The 19,036-nt window shown below is 39.2% G+C and overlaps 1 protein-coding gene across 1 annotated transcript in view; it reads right to left on the bottom strand.

Annotated features, from left to right (window-relative positions):
* Positions 1 to 233: 233 nt before the first annotated feature.
* The window catches only part of IL18R1 (interleukin 18 receptor 1), a 41,386-nt gene continuing 22,583 nt past the window's right edge, over positions 234 to 19,036 (bottom strand). Inside the window, exons 7-11 of the mRNA XM_059406351.1 lie at positions 12,800 to 12,920; positions 10,058 to 10,197; positions 8,805 to 8,966; positions 4,665 to 4,823; positions 234 to 2,989 (exon numbers count right to left, since the gene is read on the bottom strand). Coding sequence (XP_059262334.1) covers positions 2,634 to 2,989; positions 4,665 to 4,823; positions 8,805 to 8,966; positions 10,058 to 10,197; positions 12,800 to 12,920 — 938 coding nt within the window. The 3' untranslated portion in view covers positions 234 to 2,633. The remainder of the gene's footprint in view (positions 2,990 to 4,664; positions 4,824 to 8,804; positions 8,967 to 10,057; positions 10,198 to 12,799; positions 12,921 to 19,036) is intronic.

Here is a 19,036-nt window from a genome sequence, read left to right as displayed (position 1 = left end):
TGGAGAAGGGAATTCTCCTTTTGCTCGGGAAGGAAGGTACAACAAAGAACGTAGGTACAATTTAATTTGACATTTAAAAAGGCAGAAGAAGATAGATGTAGGAGTCCATTTTGGATGACCTGTATCTTATTAAAATAGGTGGGAATATAGAGAATGGGAAAGTGGAATCTTCACCTGAGTAAAAAAGGTTATCAAAAGGCATTCCAAAATTAAGACCACTAGACTAATGGTTTATTACTGTCTTTTATTTTTTTTATTTTTTCAAAGATTTTATTTACTTATTTGACAGAGAGAGATCATAAGTAGGCAGAGAGGCAGGCAGACAGAGAGCTGGGAGCAGGCTCCCCGCTGAGCAGAGTCCTGGGATCAAGGACCCTGGGATCATGACCCGAGCCAAAGGCAGAGGCTCTAACCCACTGAGCCACCTATGTGCCCCTATTACTGTCTTCTAAAGCATATATTTATTATATGTATTTAACACACAATACAAAATATACTTAATGTATTTAACAGCACACACAATAAAAGAGAAGAGCAAAATCAGTCTTTGTTTTAGAGACACTGATGATAGCAAATAACATTTCTCTAGACCATATGTTTTCACACATAAAACATTCAGTTAGTAATCAAATTCTTTTACCTTTTTTTAGCTACCTAATTAGCACACAAAATTTTAAGCTCTACAAAAGTAAATCAGTTTCTCACACCAAAAATCTAGTAAAATCTCAATTTGTTAATTTTCAGCAATATCTACTACAGCTGTTTTTAACCATCTCTGCTTTAAAACTCTCTGGATCATTTACTCTGCACCCCTACATTCTATCCACGCTTCCAGATTTACTAAACCTTTTCTTTCTGTGTAAGATGGCTATTTGTCACTCACTCAGTGATTTGGGCAGCCATGACTGCTGAACCCACCAAGAAGGCCTAGAGTGCTGGACTCACCTTAGGGTGACAGACACATACATGACTGCCAAAGTCAAAAGTTTCATGCATCTAATGGAGAAATATCTTCCGCCCTAATGACATGTTTCTCTCTATATACAAATGTCCTCAAGTCAAAACTGCCTTCCTTCCAGATCTCTTTTCCTTCTCTGCTCTCTGCCTTCTATCTTAGTTCACTACTAAATAAGTCATCTAACAATTAATAAAAACAATACTAACAATTAAAATAACAGCAGTAATAGCCACATGTAGATTATTTAGTCGGTGACAAAAACTGTTGTAAGTACTTTATTTGTATCTATTCATTTAGTTCCCCTGTGAAGTAGGTACTGTTACTATAAATTTTAATTTTAAAGATGAGGAAATGGAGGAGCAGATTGGTTCAAAAGGTTCCAGGCTTCCCCAAAGTGAGTAGCAAGCCCAGGATTTGAGCTCAAGTGTCTTGACTCCATAGCTCATGCTCAACCCCATGCCATGCTGCCTCCACCTTTTTTTTTTTAACAAATCAAACCAGTAACTATCCTATTTTGCTGTGGCTAATGTATAATACTGACTATTGGCTAATATGGAAGATATGATCTGACATCAGGTCTATAAACATTCTTGTTAAATCAACAAATGTTTTAGACCATTTTGAAAAACCCAGAGAATTATCTTAATTCAAATGTGTGCCTCTCATGAAAGATAAAACAGTCTGGGGACATTCTCTCCAAACAGACCCAAATAAGCAAGCCCTGAGCAGTGCTTCAGGGGGTTCTGATAATAGTGGGTCTGCAACTGTGGCCAGGACACATTAAACATGTCCTGAGGCTAAGGCCCTGTCACACCTGGGTCTCCAGTGCACATAGCCCCACCAGCTCTCTGCCATGTCTCAGGCACTATCCCAGATGCTTAGCTATAGGCTGCACTGGAGAGTGAAGGCACCATTCCTGCTATTATGTCACCTACTGGATCCCAGAAAATGCTTACAATCATTTAATTCAAGCATTAGCATTAAAAACATAGAGACAGGACTGGAAGAGATTATGCTGAGTGAAATAAGTCAAGCAAAGAGAGTCAATTATCATATGGTTTCACCTATTTGTGGAGCATAACAAATAGCATGGAGAACATGGGGAGTTAGAGAGAAGGGAGTTGGGGGAAATTGGAAGGGGAGGTGAACCATGAGAGACTATGGACTCTGAAAAACAATCTGAGGGTTTTGAAGGGGCGGGGGTAGGAGGTTAGGGTGCCAGGTGGTGGGTATTAGAGAGGGCACGGATTGCATGGAACACTGGGTGTGGTGCAAAAAACAATGAATACTCTCACGCTGAAAAGAAATTAAAAAACAAAAACAAAAACAAAAACATAGAGACAGGCCCTTTTTATAAGAGCCTAAGGTATTCTGCTTCATGCTCTGCCTCACAGTTGCTGAACATGAATTGAGAACGAGCACCTATAGCCAGTTATGGAGGAGGGAGAAAGAGGAGATGCATTGCTTTGGAATTCCAGGTTCCTCCAGGAGCACATGAGCGCAGCTCAGTGTTCAGTCTTATCCTTGGCAACCTAATGACGACTATCATCTTCGAACCGTAAGAAGGATTTTCAGAGAGGTAAACATTTTTAATAGGGCCTTTGTTAAAAACAGGCCCATCCACTCTGGGCCCAGAGCATCAACAGTTCTTTCGTATGTTCAGCTTTCCTAAAGCTCAGGACCGTGAAAGAACAGGTAGGACTTCAGACTCAGCTCCATAGGGCTTGACCGTTTTTGCAGGCATCAGATAAAGAAGATTTTTCCAGAACCTTGAGTTATACGATGGAGGTTTATCAGCATTCCACTTCAGAACTCGGTGAGATTTCAAAAGCTGTAGTGACTGGGGGAAGAACATGAAGTCTCTCACAGGTGTAAACTCAATTAAGATGACTTTAATTTTCCTTTCTACCAGCGCTTCATGGAGTCCGCTTTCAAGTTCATACCTGACTTCATTAGACATGTAGCTTTTACTTAGGACAATGATCAGTCTTCGACTTTTTTCTATCAATGAGTGGATTTCATCAACAACAGCTGAAAATGCAAGATGTGGCATAGTAGTTAAAGAGAACTAAAAAGGCAGACAGGAGATGAAGATCTAATTTTGTATTATTTAACTCTACTTCACTAATAAGTTTTTCAAGACAAATCACTTATTCTCAACTTTTATACACTGTTAAAAACAATCATCCAAGTAACAGCAATAATGAACACTTGGTGCTTACTCTTCTAGATGTTTTATGTGTATCAACTCACTACAGCATCACAATGACCCTACGAAGACAATGTCGTTATCACCACCATTTTACCAATGAAGAAGCCGAAGTACAGAATGGTTAAGCAACCAGACCAGAGTCCAATAGTCAGCAAATTCTAGAATTAGAATCAGGACCTAGGCGGTCTGCCTTCTGGAGTCCTGTGATGCTATCTCACATCTTGGCAGATAGGGAGGAACACTGAAATCTGAATTTAAAGATAAAAATATATATATCCCACCATGCTTCTGGACCAGATGTTGACAAACTTTCTGTAAAGGGCCAGGGAGTGACTATTTCTGGTTTTATATTACCCATCTCTGCTATCTAGCTCAAAGGCACCTTGCAGACCACACACGAACAGCTCTTTGCTATGTTTTAACAAGGCTGATAGCCTGGATTTGACCCATGGGTGATTGTCAACTTCTGGGCTAGATCTCTACCTCTTCTCCAATAGAGGTTTTGACCCAAGCTCTTTATAATTAAATATACATACAGTCTTTATTTTCATTTGAAAACTAAGAACAAATCTATTTTATCTATCTATCTATCCATCTACCTATCTATTTATTAAAAAGTAGGGGCACCTGGGTGGCTCAGTGGGTTAAAGCCTCTGCCTTTGGCTCAGGTCATGATCCCAGGGTCCTGGGATGGAGCCCTGCATCGGGCTGTCTGCTCAGTAGGGAGCCTGCTTCCCCCTCTCTCTGCCTACTTGTGATCTCTGTCTGCCAAGTAAATAAATAAAATCTTTAAAAAAAATAGTATGTTTTCTCCTTCTAATTGGTCGTATCTTCCCTTTCTCGGTTGTAATCTGGGAGGGGGAAAAACACAGCTATGTCTTATTTACTGCCATGTCTTCAGTGCCCACCCAGCTCAGAGTTTGCCACGAGTATACGTTGGCTGACTGGGTGATGGTGGCAATAGAAATGCTTATACTGCATCCTTGGTAATGCATCAGCACCAAAGTATTCTGACACCAGATTTCCAATACTTGCTCTGGAAGACCTCAGAGAAAATACAGACATGTGACTTAATTTCTTGGCTTCGAGCTGGAATTTGCTTCAATATATGTTTTATCGTCATTTGTATTCAGATACTAATAAAAAAAACTGAACTGCATAACTAAAATCTGACATGAATCACCAATCGCCCTTTATTTATTCTTTTCCAACTCTCCTATCCGCTACTATAATTTTCACACCAGTGCCAACCTAATAAAGAACGAGTATTTTCTGGTAAGAATGAATGATGTGTATAGTCCAGAGGGTCACGTGTTAAGTCAGGAACCGATCCTGTTGTATAAAATATTATACTGATTTAGCTGATTATTTCTGGTTTATAGGATCGTGTTTATTCCTTTGTTTTTAAGCAAAACAGGATTGCCTTTCATAAGGCTACACTATTCAGCTTTTAAAATCTTCCCACTGGTTTTCTATCTGGTATTACTTTCTTACCTCCTCCAGGTACCACATCCCTTTCAAATATGCATAACTTATACCCAAAGTGTTTCTCCAACACCTCGGGCAGAATCTCCACAGCAAAGGTGTGCTCCTCTCCATTCTCGGGTCCACATTCTTTCAGGTAAGACACAAAAGCATCGTATGCTTTTCCATCTAGGAAATAAGGTTTACTCTTTTAATTACAGTGCAAATAAAATTTGAGTGAAAGTTGTGAAAAATGGGAGAGGAACCATCATAAAGGAAAAAATTTAGAGTATCCTCATGTCCAAACTCATTAAATTGTACCCATTAAATATGTGCAGTTCCTTGTACATCAGTTAGAGCTCAATGAAGCCATTCAAAAAAAGAATATAGAAAATATTTTTTTGCCAGAAAACCAATTAAAAAACAAAACAAACGTGTTTAAACTAGGTAACTCATAAAATTCATCAAATATTTTTTGGTTCTATGATTCTTTTTAGGCATTATTCTCTCTCTGATTTTTTTAAGTTGTCAAAAACAAGAAATAAATTCAATTATTATTAAAGACACACAAAAAAATAGCCTCCATGAACCTCAAATGCTAATCAAGCAACCAATTAGCAAATTATTTTTTAAGCATGTAGATTAAGATTCTCACTGTATGACACCATAGAGTGATGGAGAGAAATACAAGATATAAATCCAGGAATTAAAGTCATTTAAAGGCAACAAAAGGCCAAGGAGCCCAGCTATGTCCTTGTTCCAGGAATGGAAAGCAAATCTCACTTCGGCTTTCTCTTATTACCTAATCCTACCAGCATCTTAATATGTCTATACTCAAAATGACCCACTGGAAAGTGAAGACAGAAACAAAGCAGAGCGTTTACACTGGCAAGCAGGAAGAAACAATAGAGGTGATTCAAACACAGGGCTATCACAAACATGCTGCGATATTTAAAAGTAAATATGGTCCTAGATGCCAATATGAAAATTTCTGGTCTATTGAAAGATTTTCATGGATAATAACATTGGTTCCTATTAAATTCCTGATAATCATAAAGCAATGTTCAGAAGGTTAATGGGACAAAGTCAAGATGAAAGTGTTACCTAAATAACAAAGACCACCGTACTAACTGGGAGACCACAAAATTATATACACGCCCTTCTTCTACCTTCATCCAAACTATCTCAGAAAACAAAGCAAGCAAATGCAAGAATTTGAAAAAGTTTGCAAATAACACATTAGCAGTACGAGGCAGTGTAACAAAACAGGCAAAACAAACAGAATCAATGTGGTCAGAGACTAAAAAGTGATCTTTAGGGGACCTGCTTCCTGAAAAAATGAAATTTTGAGTCAGGTCCTAAATGACGCAATTGATGCTAACTGAGATTGGTAGAGGAAGAAGGGGAAGTGGGAGGGGAATGGTCTATCCCTGCCCCATGATAATTGATTAGATGGTACAGGGGTTGGAGTACAGCTTTACTCTTACCCATGAAAGATGAAAAATGGCTTTTCCACTATTGATTGCTTTGAAATGCCCAATTTCAAGCAATTCTCTTTTTGGTTTAGCAAATCTTATAATAGATATTACAATTTAATTTAAACCCACGTAATTGAATGACTTGCTGGCTCTGATAACTGACAAAGTGAAGTGTTTAAGATAAGGTATTCCGAAATTAATAATAATTATTTTGGGTTCTGTATAAACAAAACCCTCATGTGAATCTATATTTGGGGCTTTAAGGAGTCAGACGAATGCTTCTCAAACTGTGTTGGGTGAATGACCATGCTTTCATGGAGTTTGACTGATTTGGGTGGTTTGGTTTCTTTCATTTCCAGTCCTTCAAAAACTCATACTGAAAACATTCTTGGATATAGCAGCAATATCAAATTGCTATGAAAGTTTTGGTTTTTATACTTATGTCTCTATTTCTGGCTTTTTCACAACTGATCACTGTCACAGGTCACACTTGAAATAGAGCTGATGTAGAGCCCATCTGTAAATGTTTCTATGCACTGCCATGCTGGGAAGCAGGAAGTGTGAACTGAAAAAAATTATCTGTGAATTGGGTCAAACACAACAGAGAGGGGGAAAAAAAATCTTCGTTGAAGATCAGAAAGATATTAGTGAATGCCCATTTTGAGATATGTTCAGGTCCATGCAAGTAGAAACCTGTTCAAAAAGGTACCAAAAATAGATCTCTCAGTTATAGTGTTTCTCTTCATCCCCAAAATTGCATACACATAATTAAGCTCAAAGCTTAATTAATTGGCTTTGTTAATTTGATATGATTAACTAAAAGCTGTAAATGTGAATCATGAATCTAGAAAAATCCCACAGGAACAACATGAGACTTCTTTCGTAACTTGTGGTCAAGATCTTTCTACTTGTGACCACAAATCTAGAAACCATAAAAGGATAAACTTGAGTACATTAAAAAAAATCTTCCATAATGATAAAAATGTGTACTTGAAACTAATATAACGCTGTGTCAATTATACTTTAAGAATAATAAAAAATCTTCCACATATTACACTAATATAAGCAAAATCAAAAGACAAATTACAATCTGAGAACAATATTTTCATTTCATAGTATAGACAATAGTTAGTTAACCTCCTTAAAACATAAATAGCTCTTAGAAATAAACAAGAGGGAAAAAAGGCCAAGATTTTTGTCTATACTTTCTACTACCTTCATAATGTAGATAATAGTTAGTTAACCTCCTTAAAATATAAATAGCTCTTAGAAATAAACAAGAGGGAAAAAAACAATAGAAAAGTGTCAAAGGATATGAATGAGTACTTTGAGAATGTAAATAAAAATGAACCTTAAAAAAATGAAAAATTACACTCTTGCATAGTAAGTGAAATACAAATGAAAACTATACGGAGATATAACTTTACCTATCAGATTGGCACATAGCCAAAAGGTTGTGGGTAAGGCCATGCAGAAAAAGTAACCCCCATTCTTTGAAGGTGGTAGGAGTACAATAGAAGGGAGGTCAAATTGGCTATGCCTATCCAATGAACAACTGTATCTACCCTTCAATATCGCCAGCAATTCCACTTTGGGAAGTTTTCCCTTCAATTACACTGCACACAGATGAAAGAATGACTCTTCAAAACTCTCTGTCACATCATTTCTGTAATAACAAAAGGTTGTGAATAACTCAAAAGGTGACCAAACAAACAGGGATACATCTTCAGATATAAAACACTGTATGACTCTAACAGGAGGCTTTATAAACTGTTATGGAAGGGCATCCAAGGCATAGCAAAACAAAGAAGTTCAGAAGAGTGTACATGATTGGCCAAGATTTGTTTTTAGCACAGGAGTAGAATTTGATCCCATATCCATATTTATTTAGATATATATACTATCAGTGACAGATGATGTGAGAAACAGAGACATGGGAAAGGCTAACAGGTGATTTTCTACTCTTAGACTTTCTGTGTTTTGAACTGTGTCCTACACACACACACACACACACACACACACACACACACACACACACAGCAAGTGCAATGGATTAGACTGATTTGTTTCAATTCAGGAATTATCTTTTTTTACTTAAGTATAGTTGACACAATGCAGTAATTATCTTATAACTTGAGGACTTCTTCAAATTACCTTTAAAAATAGAGAAATCAGATTGAAAAATAGAGTCCTCAGATAGAAACAGCCATAGAGAAAAACAAATCTAGGAAGCCAGAACCCAGGTCATTTGGCTTCTAGTTCAGGGTTCTTACAGATACATAAGGCTGCCTCCTTTGTCAGGTTAAAATAATGAACTACAATACAATTCAATTCTATTTAATGAAGTTTATTGAATGTGCACATTATATAAGGTGTCCAGATCAAATGTGAATAATGACAGTCCCTAGGCACAAGCATCTCATAGGGCATTTGGGAGGACATGACATACATATATCAAACAACTAACAATTGCTTGGCAAATTATTTTTGGCAACATACAAGTTAGCACAAAAAAAGATATGAGACAACGTTCATGATGGATGATCTGTTCAAACCAGTCTTTCCTGTGGAAAACCTCTCCCACACAGTAAGATAACAATATAATCAAAATGAAAGGAAGATTAATGTATCTTTATTTGGTTTTTTAATGAAGCCATAAGATAAGAAATCCCAGTATTACGATATCTGTTACCTGTTAATGTTTCATCTTTTCCCATGAAATGTCTATAAAATAGGGCCAGGTCAACTCTATAAATGACGCCCATAATTACTAGGCACACAACCACCACTGAGATCAGAACAGCTACGATCATTCCTCTGGTGAAGACGTAGCCTGGGATGTCAACCATACCTTCTAGAAAGAAAAAGAAAACAAGAATAACTAGTGAAAGACAGTTTACCAGTGTCCTCCAACATCACAGCACAGTTGTCAGTTTTTACACTGAACATGAATCCAGGTGTCTTTCTGATACGTCCCATCAACTTTGTCCACATGCGGGCCTTTGGTCCAGAGTACTAATCGTTCCACTCTGGTTTTTTAAAGAATAAAAACCTGAACTGAAATAATTGTGATATAGCCTATCCCCACCTGGGGAAGGCGAGTCTCTAGGATGGTAAGATACCAGGGTGAAATGCAGAGGGACCCAAACCAACGTCTTAGCTAGTATATTGCAAATGTAAATGGAACTGCATAGTTTTGAGAGAGCAGATGCTGAACTGAGGTCATCTGGGCTCCCCACCTGGCGCTATCACTTACTCTGTGTCCCAGGGAAAGTCACTGATGCCCTTAACTCTTAGTGTCTTCACCATAGTATGAAGCCACTTTTGAGCAGCTACTGGGCCAATGGCCCTGGGTTGTACTGTATTGGTAGAGGACAGAGGGGGATGGCTCTGGAATGCTCCATCAGTCAGGCAGTGCAAAAGTTTAGAAGTCCACTGATGCAATCCAATAATTGTCCACCCGCCAGGTCCAAGGAAGAGAGGCCTTGGTCAATCTTTGTTGAATGAATGACCACACCCAAGGGTCCCCTGTGCCCTGTGCCCAGCTAAGGTAGGCTGGAGGCAATAGTACAATCATTATCATTGGCCTCACCCTATGCTGAGCTACAAGCTGGCCTCCCATTGCCTGCGTCTTCTCCCACGCATCTCTGCCTCCAGTCTGCTTCTGGGTCCCTGTTCAGGCCTCTGGTTTCTACCTGGGTCTGCAATATGATTGAGGGCAAAAGAATAGCGTTTTTATTCTCTTCACACAATCAATGCACAGGGGACTGCAGCAGGGGACTTAGCCCCAGGTTAGCATAAATGCCTGTGACAAAAGGTTGACTATTTCATCTCTTGGGAGCTTGCTTCCTGGGGTGTAAAAGGAGAGAGTGGCAATCTTCAAGGGGTCTCTCAGCCGCAACATTCCAAGCTTCCACAAGCTTCCACGACAAAACTTTCCCATACCTTTTTTCAACAAGACAAAGCTTATAATGTCTGTGCCTCCCTCGCTGGCCACAGAACAATTATATGAAAAGTTTAGATTTTTTTCATTAATATTCTCAATTCTCAATATTCTTGATGCATACAATTTGCCATCTGGAGTCCTGTAAAAGAGGAAAAATTCTGTGATAGGCTTTGGTCGTTGCCAGCAACATTACCCATGAGAGTGGAGTTCTCATGTGAAAATACTCAAAAGCAATGGATCTATTGGCTCCATGGAACCTTCCTTTTCTGATGGGGACTCAGGGTGTGGGCAACCATGAACCTTGACTCCTCCAGAGAGTTTCAGGGTAGACAGAAACAGCCCTCCTGCGACCACCTAGGGAATGACGCCGTGCTCTGTCCAGAATGAATATGCTATAAGGTAATGATGCTGAGTTGAAAACACAAGAAAATAGTCTCTCAACTATTTCCCCTCTTTCTCTTCTCATAACCACTTAGCGTTCCTCCCACAGGGGGGTCTCCATGGATTGTGACAAGGTGGCAAATGGTTTGGCATAAATACAGATTCCTATCAAATTTCTCCATGTGATCCTAAAGATCACTTTTATTTTGTTCAGCATTGAAAATAAACTTAAGAATGACACTATTTGGGGCACCTGGGTGGCTCAGACAGTTAAGCGTCTGCCTCTTGATTTTGGCTCAGGTCATGATCTCATGGTCCTGGGATAGAGCCTTGTGTCGGGCTCTGAGCTTAGTGTGGAGCCTGCTTGAGATTCCTTCCCTTTCCGTCTGCCCTTCCCCCTCCTTGCATGCTCTCTCTCTCTCTCTCTCATATAAATAAATCTTTTAAAAAAATAAAAAAGAATGACGCTATTCTCAGATGCACCCACAGGCATGTGAGAAATACCAATTAAGCTTTCAGGAAGTGTCAGAAAATGACTTAGGCAAACACCAGTAGCAAGCTGTCTTTCTCTTCTCAAAAGATCCACATTGTGCTGTCATTGATGCAAGGTAACAGCTCATGATATCTGCTTCTCTGCCAGTGACAACTTGGGAAAGCCCACCCCGGGTGGCTCACTCACCTGCCACCCCCATAGCAGCAGGTGTTTCCAGTACATGGGACACAGAACCCACCTTAGCCTTCAACTGTCTCAAACACAGGTTAGAACATACTTCGGTGCAGAAGTCACCAATCCAGGAATATCAACTATCCAACATTAGTGAAAGACCCCGAAAGTAAGGCACAAAAGGCCAGTGGCAGAATAAAGCTCATCACCTAACTCTAAAGAAAGACTACCTGGCTCCCCTAGCTTAGCTTAAGCTCCATTCAAATAGTTTGGTGAGTTGGTCTTCTATCCCTCCAAAGATTAGCGATAGATCACTAGAAGGGGGACCGCAGAACTCCAGTGAGGGTCCGAGGCTGAAGAGAAGACACAATGGCAAGGTGTCCGTGCTGTTCAGCAGGACTGATGTTTACACATCTGCTGTTGGGCGAGGCCACACACCTGATACTGTTAGGAACTCACCGACAAGTGTCAGCAAGAATTGAGAGCTGCTGGCATGATGACAAAGAAAATTCTGAAGTGTAAAAGGCAGGGAAAAAAACCTCAAGATGGCAGCCAAGGTGACAGACACCTTGGGATCACTACTCACTAAAACCTGAGTGTATCAATACATTATTAAGTAGAGTAATGACCTGAAGTCATTCAGAAACACTTAAATGACCACAGACTGAGCATGTTTTGTTTGAATAAGAGTGACCATTCCTGGGGCACCTGGGTGGCTCAGTGGGTTGGGTTAAAGCCTCTGCCTTCGGCTCAGGTCATGATCCCAGGGTCTTGGGATCGAGCCTCACATCAGGCTCTCTGCTCAGCGGGGAGCCTGCTTCCCTCTCTCTCTCTCTGCCTGCCTCTCTGCCTACTTGTGATCTCTGTCTGTCAAATAAATAAATAAAATCTTAAAAAAAAAAAAAGAGTGACCATTCCTTCCTGGAGGAACAGAGGCAATGGAAGTACTAATACACAACAATTTGAAACTGTTTGAACCAAAGCTACCTCCTAGATATTTATATCTAACAATGCCCTCTTGGTTTATTTTTTTTTAATTTTTTTTATCTGTTCTTACTGTGTTTCTAATTTCCGTTAATGGACTCTTGACAGCAAAATGTTACAGTAATAACTATGTTCGATGTCAATCTGCCAACAATGAATGCCACAGTGTAGGTGATGGGGACATTAGCGTTTCCTTGAGACAAAACTTACATCTGACAAGTTTGGAGTCTCTTATATGATTATTAACTTTATCAGATGCTTAAGTAAAATCCCCATCCCCAACATATCCTGACCGACCAAAAGCTACTTTTGTAAGCTGATGTGAAACAGCCTCACTGAACTTCTTTTTCTAGCTTAGATATTGGCATTAGATTTCTGCATAATCTATCAACCTAGAGCATGGTGAAAGTATAGAATATGTAAATTATAATTAAAATGTAAACATACCTCAAATATCCAATCAGCCCTTCAGGATTCTGGGTTTTGTGTTTGCTTTTCGCCTTTGCAATTGCACTACAGGTATTTACCCAAAGGGTTTCAAACATACTGATTCAAAGGAGCCCTGCACCCCAATATTTATGCAGCAATGTCCACAATAGCCAAACTATGGAAAGAGCCCAGTTGCCCAGCATGCTGATGTTTTTATATCATGTATCTACAACACAATGTGATTTGTATATGTAGTGATAAATAATACATCACATATACATACCTAATTCTTGTTACGTTCTCTTCATGTACATTAGGTTCCTTTCCATTTTCTTCCCACACATTCCAATAAAAAGCATCCTTTTCATTTGCCAAAGCAGAGCAGTTGAGTTTTACATCTTTTCCTATGTGAAAGGTGACAACCAATGTTCTGATCTTAGAAACTCAGATTTCCCAAAAGTTTAAAATGAATATAATCTATATATGTTAACTTAATATATAAAGCTAATACAGTGCTACATTCCAGAAACAGAACAGCTATGCCTTGTTTTTAAATTTTTAAAAATGATACAGATGTAGTGAAAATAAAGGCCAACTGTACTCTAATGTTCATAGCAGCAATGGCCAGCATCATCAAAGTGTGGAAAGAGCCAAGATGACCTTCAACAGACGAATGGATAAAGATGTGGCCCATATATACAATGGAATATTATGCCTCCATCAGAAAGAATGAAAACCCAACTTCTGTATCAACATGTGTGGGACTAGAGGAGATTATGCTGAGTTAAATAAGTCAAGCAGAGAGAGTCAATTATCACATGGTTTCACTTACTTGTGGAGCATAACAAATAACATGAAGGACATTGGGAGTTGGAAAGGAGAAGTGAGCTGGGGGAAATTGGAGGAGGAGATGAACTATGAGAGACTGTGGACTCTGAGAAACAAACTGAGGGCTTTGGAGGGGCAGGGGTGGGGGGTTGGGTGAGCCTAGTGGTGGGTATTATGAAAGGCACGTATTGCATGGAGCACTGGGTGTGGTGCATAAAAAATGAATCCTGGAACACTGAAAAAAATAAAAAATAAATTTTAAAAATATTATAAAGCAGAGAAATCAGTAGCAATTATAAGTCACCACCAAAATATGAATTGGTTTCTTTTCAAATGTTTATGTTTACATCAATTATTAAAAATGATAGTAGCCAGTGGACTTTCTTTTCAACATATAATTTAGGGGGGAGTGTCAGATCAACACTCCCATGGCAATTTCTAGAAAAACAAAATGGATAAATCACATGTAAAAAAAATGAAATTAGCTAAAAATTAAAGACCCCCGCGTGCAGAGAAAACAAAGAGAAACAGAATAGCTGGAAACGCAGTCAGGAAAAAGCCCTTCTCCGGGGAGCTGAGATAGCCAGCCATCTTATTCTTGGGAGAAATTTGTTTTGGTTTGTACAGTGTGGAGGGAATCACATAGAGAAAAGAGAGCCTAGTGGAAATTCTAACAGTCACATGGGCTTGTAGGATGCCTGCTGGGGAGGCTGCAAAGGCTGAGCGGTTTCTCCTGCAGTCTCATAAGACTTAGAAGAGAAAGTTCCCCATGGAGGAAGTGATGTACAAGAAACACAGGACTGAGGTCCCATGCCCCTCCCCCACCCCCACATAACCACACTTGGAGAAATCCCAAAGGAAGTTTTCAGAATCCTAAAAAATTATCCCAGAGGAAAGCAAGGAACTACAGGAACAAATGAGGTCAAAAGGAAATACAAATATTTGCGTAAATATAAAAGACTGAGGATTACTTAAAGCACTATTAGTGCTGATCTATTATGAGTTTTAGCACATATGCTGGAGAGAAATATGTAAGAGCGTAACGGGAGACAGGAGGGACAAATGCAATGAACCGTTTGCAAGGTCCTCACATGCTGTGAAGTTATAAATGTGCTGAGATTACGTCTGTCTGTTGCAGTCAGACAAGGATACACACTGTAATCTCTAGACCTACTAAGGAAGGATAATAAAGTATAAATAAAAAGAAAACAGAGCAGATTAAATAAAGGAAAGAAAAATACTTTATGAATCCAAAAGGAAGGGAGGAACAGCAGGAAGGAAGGACACATAAGATAACTAAAACATAGGTAGCGAGAGGAGAGGTTGCACACCACCTCCATGGGTAATTCATGAAATGTAAATGGATGACACACTATATAGACTGGGTTTCAAAAAAAGATCCAATTATATGCTGTTTATGTGAAACACATTTAATGTGCATTTGATTTACAAAAAAATGTTAAAAGCAAAAGGATGTAATAAAGATAGAGCCTGCCAACATCAAACAAAAGAAAACTGATATGTCTATTATCCGAGAAAGTAGGCACTCAGGAAAGAAGCATGATAGATAAAGAGAGAAATCTTATAATGATGAAGTATCAATTCAACGGGCATCAATTTGTATGTGCCCATAAGGTAACCTCAGCATATACAAAGAAAAGATTCATGGAACTAAAAGATACAGAGATAAATTGATCATCGTAGTTGGAGATGTTAACATCTCTTGGTAACAGAAAAAAAAACACACAAAACTTGGTTAAAATATAGATGATCTGGGGGCGCTTGGGTGGCTCAGTGGGTTAAAACTTCTGCCTTCAGCTCAGGTCATGATCCCAGGGTCCTGGAATGGAGCCCCACATTGGGCTCTCTGCTCAGCGGAAAACCTGCTTCTCCCTTTCTCTCTGCCTGCCTCTCTGCCTACTTGTGATTTCCGTCTGTCAAATTAGTAAATAAATAAATAAATAAAATCTTTTAAAAAATATATATAGAGAGATGATCTGAACAATACCATTGGCTAACTTCACATAAGTGATATTTACGGAATGATAAAACCAAAACCTGCAGAATGCCTATTTGTTTTACATGCATTTGGAACATCCATCAAGACACACCACATTCTGGTCCTGAAGCAAGTTACAACAAACTTCATAACTGAAATGATACAGTGTCTAATCTGGGACCAGAATGGAACTTAACTGGATATCGATATCAATATCAACCACAACAACAAAACAACTAGAAAATCCTCCAAAGATCTGGAAAGTAAGAACTACAAATAATCAATAGAATAAAGAAGAAATCAAAAGGGAAGTTTTTTTTTTTAAATGTTTGAACCAAATAGTAATGAAAATACGGCATACGTGTATTTCTTGAAAACAGCTCAAGTCATGATTAGAGGGAACTTTGGGGCTTAAAATGCATGTGCTACAAGAGAGATTAACTAAATCTAATTCTGTCCCCAAAAATGAGGTGCAAATTAAACCCAAAACTAGAAGAAATAATAGAGCTAAGTTTGGAAATCAATAAAAAGCAGGCAAACCACAGTTGAAAATGGCAAACTATCCAAGCGACGCTGGGCAGATCCAGTCCCACAAACGATTGTGGCAGGTGTTGGTCCTAAAATGTGAGCTTAGGAAATAGTTAACAGCAACTTGAATCCCAGCTTTGCCACTTTTTACTGATTTAACTTTAGATAAAATACTGAACCCTTCTGGGCTTTGGTCATTTAATCCACCAGATGGGAATAATACCACTTGGAGTTGTTTGGAGGATGTAATTCAAGAATATATTTCAATCACCTTATACAAAACATGGTTTAGGAGAGAGGAGTCAAGATGGCGGAGAAGTAGCAGGCTGAGACTACATCAGCTATCCGGATATCAGCTAAATAGCTTATCTAAAGATTGCAAACACCTGAAAATCCATCGGCAGATCGAAGAGAAGAAGAACAGCAATTCTGGAAACAGAAAAACAACCACTTTCTGAAAGGTAGGACCAGCAGAGAAGTGAAGCCCACGCGGGGTCAGCGTGGCCTCAGGTCCCGCAGGGTCACAGAAGGATCGGGGGTATCTGAGTGTCGCAGAGCTTGCGCATAATGGAACGGGAAAGCCAGCTGCAGAGACAGAGCCGAGAGTAAGCTCACAGCTCGGGGTTACCTTGAACCAGTCCCAGGCTCCGTGAGCTCGGAGCGCGGCCAGAGGTCAGGTGGACGGGAGTAACTGGGCGCTGTTCTCTGAGGGCGCACTGAGGAGTGCGGCCACCGGGCTCTCGGCTCGTCTGGGCCGGAGACCAGGAGGCCGCCATTTGTATTCCCGTCCTCCGGAACTCTACAGAAAGCGCTCAGGGAACAAAAGCTCCTGAAAGCGAAGCCGAGCGGATTATTCAGCCAGGCCCCTGGTAAGGGCGGTGCAGTTCCACCTAGGGCAAAAACACTTGAGAATCACTACAACAGGCCCCTCCCCCAGAAGATCAACAAGAAATCCAGCCAAGACCAAGTTCACCTACCAAGGAGTGCGGTTTCAATACCAAGGAGAGCAGCAGAATTCCAGAGGAGGAGAAAGCAAAGCACGGAACTCATGGCGTTCTCCCTGTGATTTTTTTTTTCTTTTTTTTTTCCCCTGTGACTTTTTAGTCTTACAGTTAATCTAATTTTGTTCTTTTTCATTTTTTTCTCTTCTTCTGCTAATATTTTTTAAACTTTTACCCTTTTCTTTTTTAACGTTTTTTAACTAGTATATCTAATATATATTTTTTCCTTTTTATATTTTTCTTTATTCGTTTTCCTTTTTTAAATTCTTTTCTTTTTTTTTCTTTTTTTCTTTTTTTTTCTTTCATTCTTTTTGGACCTCTTTTTATCCCCTTTCTCCCCCCTCACGATTTGGGATCTCTTCTGATTTGGTTAAACCATATTTTCCTGGGGTTGTTACCACACTTTTACTATTTTTCTTGCTCTTTCATATACTCTTATCTGGACAAAATGACAAGGTGGTAAAATTCACCACAAAAAAAAAGAACAAGAGACAGTACCGAAGGCTAGGGACCTAATCAATACAGACATTGGTAATATGTCAGATCTAGAGTTCAGAGTGACAATTCTCAAGGTTCTAGGCGGACTTGAAAAAGACATGTAAGATATTAGAGAAACCCTCTCGGGAGACATAAAAGCCCTTTCTGGAGAAATAAAAGAACTAAAATCTAACCAAGTTGAAATCAAAAAAGCTATTAATGAGGTGCAAACAAAAATGGAGGCTCTCACTGCTAGGATAAATGAGGCAGAAGAAAGAATTAGTGATATAGAAGACCAAATGACAGAAAATAAAGAAGCTGAGCAAAAGAGGGAAAAACAGCTACTGGGCCACAAGGGGAGAATTCGAGAGATAAGTGACACCATAAGACAAAACAACATTAGAATAATTGGGATTCCAGAAGAAGAAGAAAGAGAGAGGGGAGCAGAAGGTATACTGGAGAGAATTATTGGGGAGAATTTCCCCAATATGGCAAAGGAAATGAGCATCAAAATTCAGGAGGTTCAGAGAACGCCCCTCAAAATCAATAAGAATAGGCCCTCACCCCGTCACCTTATTGTAAAATTTACAAGTCTTAGTGACAAAGAGAAAATCCTGAAAGCAGCCGGGAAAAGAGGTCTGTAACATACAATGGTAAAAATATTAGATTGGCAGCTGACTTATCCACAGAGACCTGGCAGGCCAGAAAGAGCTGGCATGATATTTTCAGAGCACTAAACGAGAAAACCATGAGGCCAAGAATACTATATCCAGCTAGGCTGTCATTGAAAATAGAAGGAGAGATTAAAAGCTTCCAGGACAAACAAAAACTGAAAGAATTTGAAAACACCAAACCAGCTCTACAGGAAATATTGAAAGGGGTCCTCTAAGCAAAGAGAGAGCCTACAAGTGGTAGATCAGTAAGGAACATAGACAATATACAGTAACAGTCACCTTACAGGCAATACAATGGCACTAAATTCATATCTCTCAATAGTTACCCTGAATGTTAATGGGCTAAATGCCCCAATCAAAAGACGCAGGGTATCAGAATGGATAAAAAAACAAAACCCATCTATATGTTGCCTACAAGAAACTCATTTTAAGCCCGAAGACACCTCCAGATTTAAAGTGAGGGGGTGGAAAAGAATTTACCATGCTAATGGACATCAGTAGAAAGCAGGAGTGGCAATCCTTATATCAGATCAATTAGATTTTAAGCAAAAGACTATAATAAGAGATGAGGAAGGACATTATATCATACTCAACAAGAAGATCTAACAATTTCAAATATCTATGCCCCCAACGGGGGAGCAGCCAACTATATAAACCAATTAATAACAAAATCAAAGAAACACATCAACAATAATACAATAATAATACAATACAATAATACAATAATACAATAATAGTAGGGTACTTTAACACTCCCCTCACTGAAATGGACAGATCATCCAAGCAAAAGGTCAGCAAGGAAATAAAGGCCTTAAACGACACACTGGACTAGATGGACATCACAGATATATTCAGAACATTTCATCCCAAAGCAACAGAATACACATTCTTCTCTAGTGCACATGGAACATTCTCCAGAATAGATCACACCCTCGGTTCTAAAGCAGGACTCAACCGGTATCAAAAGATTGGGATCATTCCCTGCATATTTTCAGACCACAATGCTCTGAAGC

The sequence above is a fragment of the Mustela nigripes genome, chromosome 7 (genome assembly GCF_022355385.1).
Source record: "Mustela nigripes isolate SB6536 chromosome 7, MUSNIG.SB6536, whole genome shotgun sequence".
In the NCBI taxonomy this organism is placed as follows: Eukaryota; Metazoa; Chordata; class Mammalia; order Carnivora; family Mustelidae; genus Mustela; species Mustela nigripes.
The sequence above is the reverse complement of the archived record's forward strand: the minus strand, read 5'-3'. Positions and strand labels throughout refer to the sequence as shown.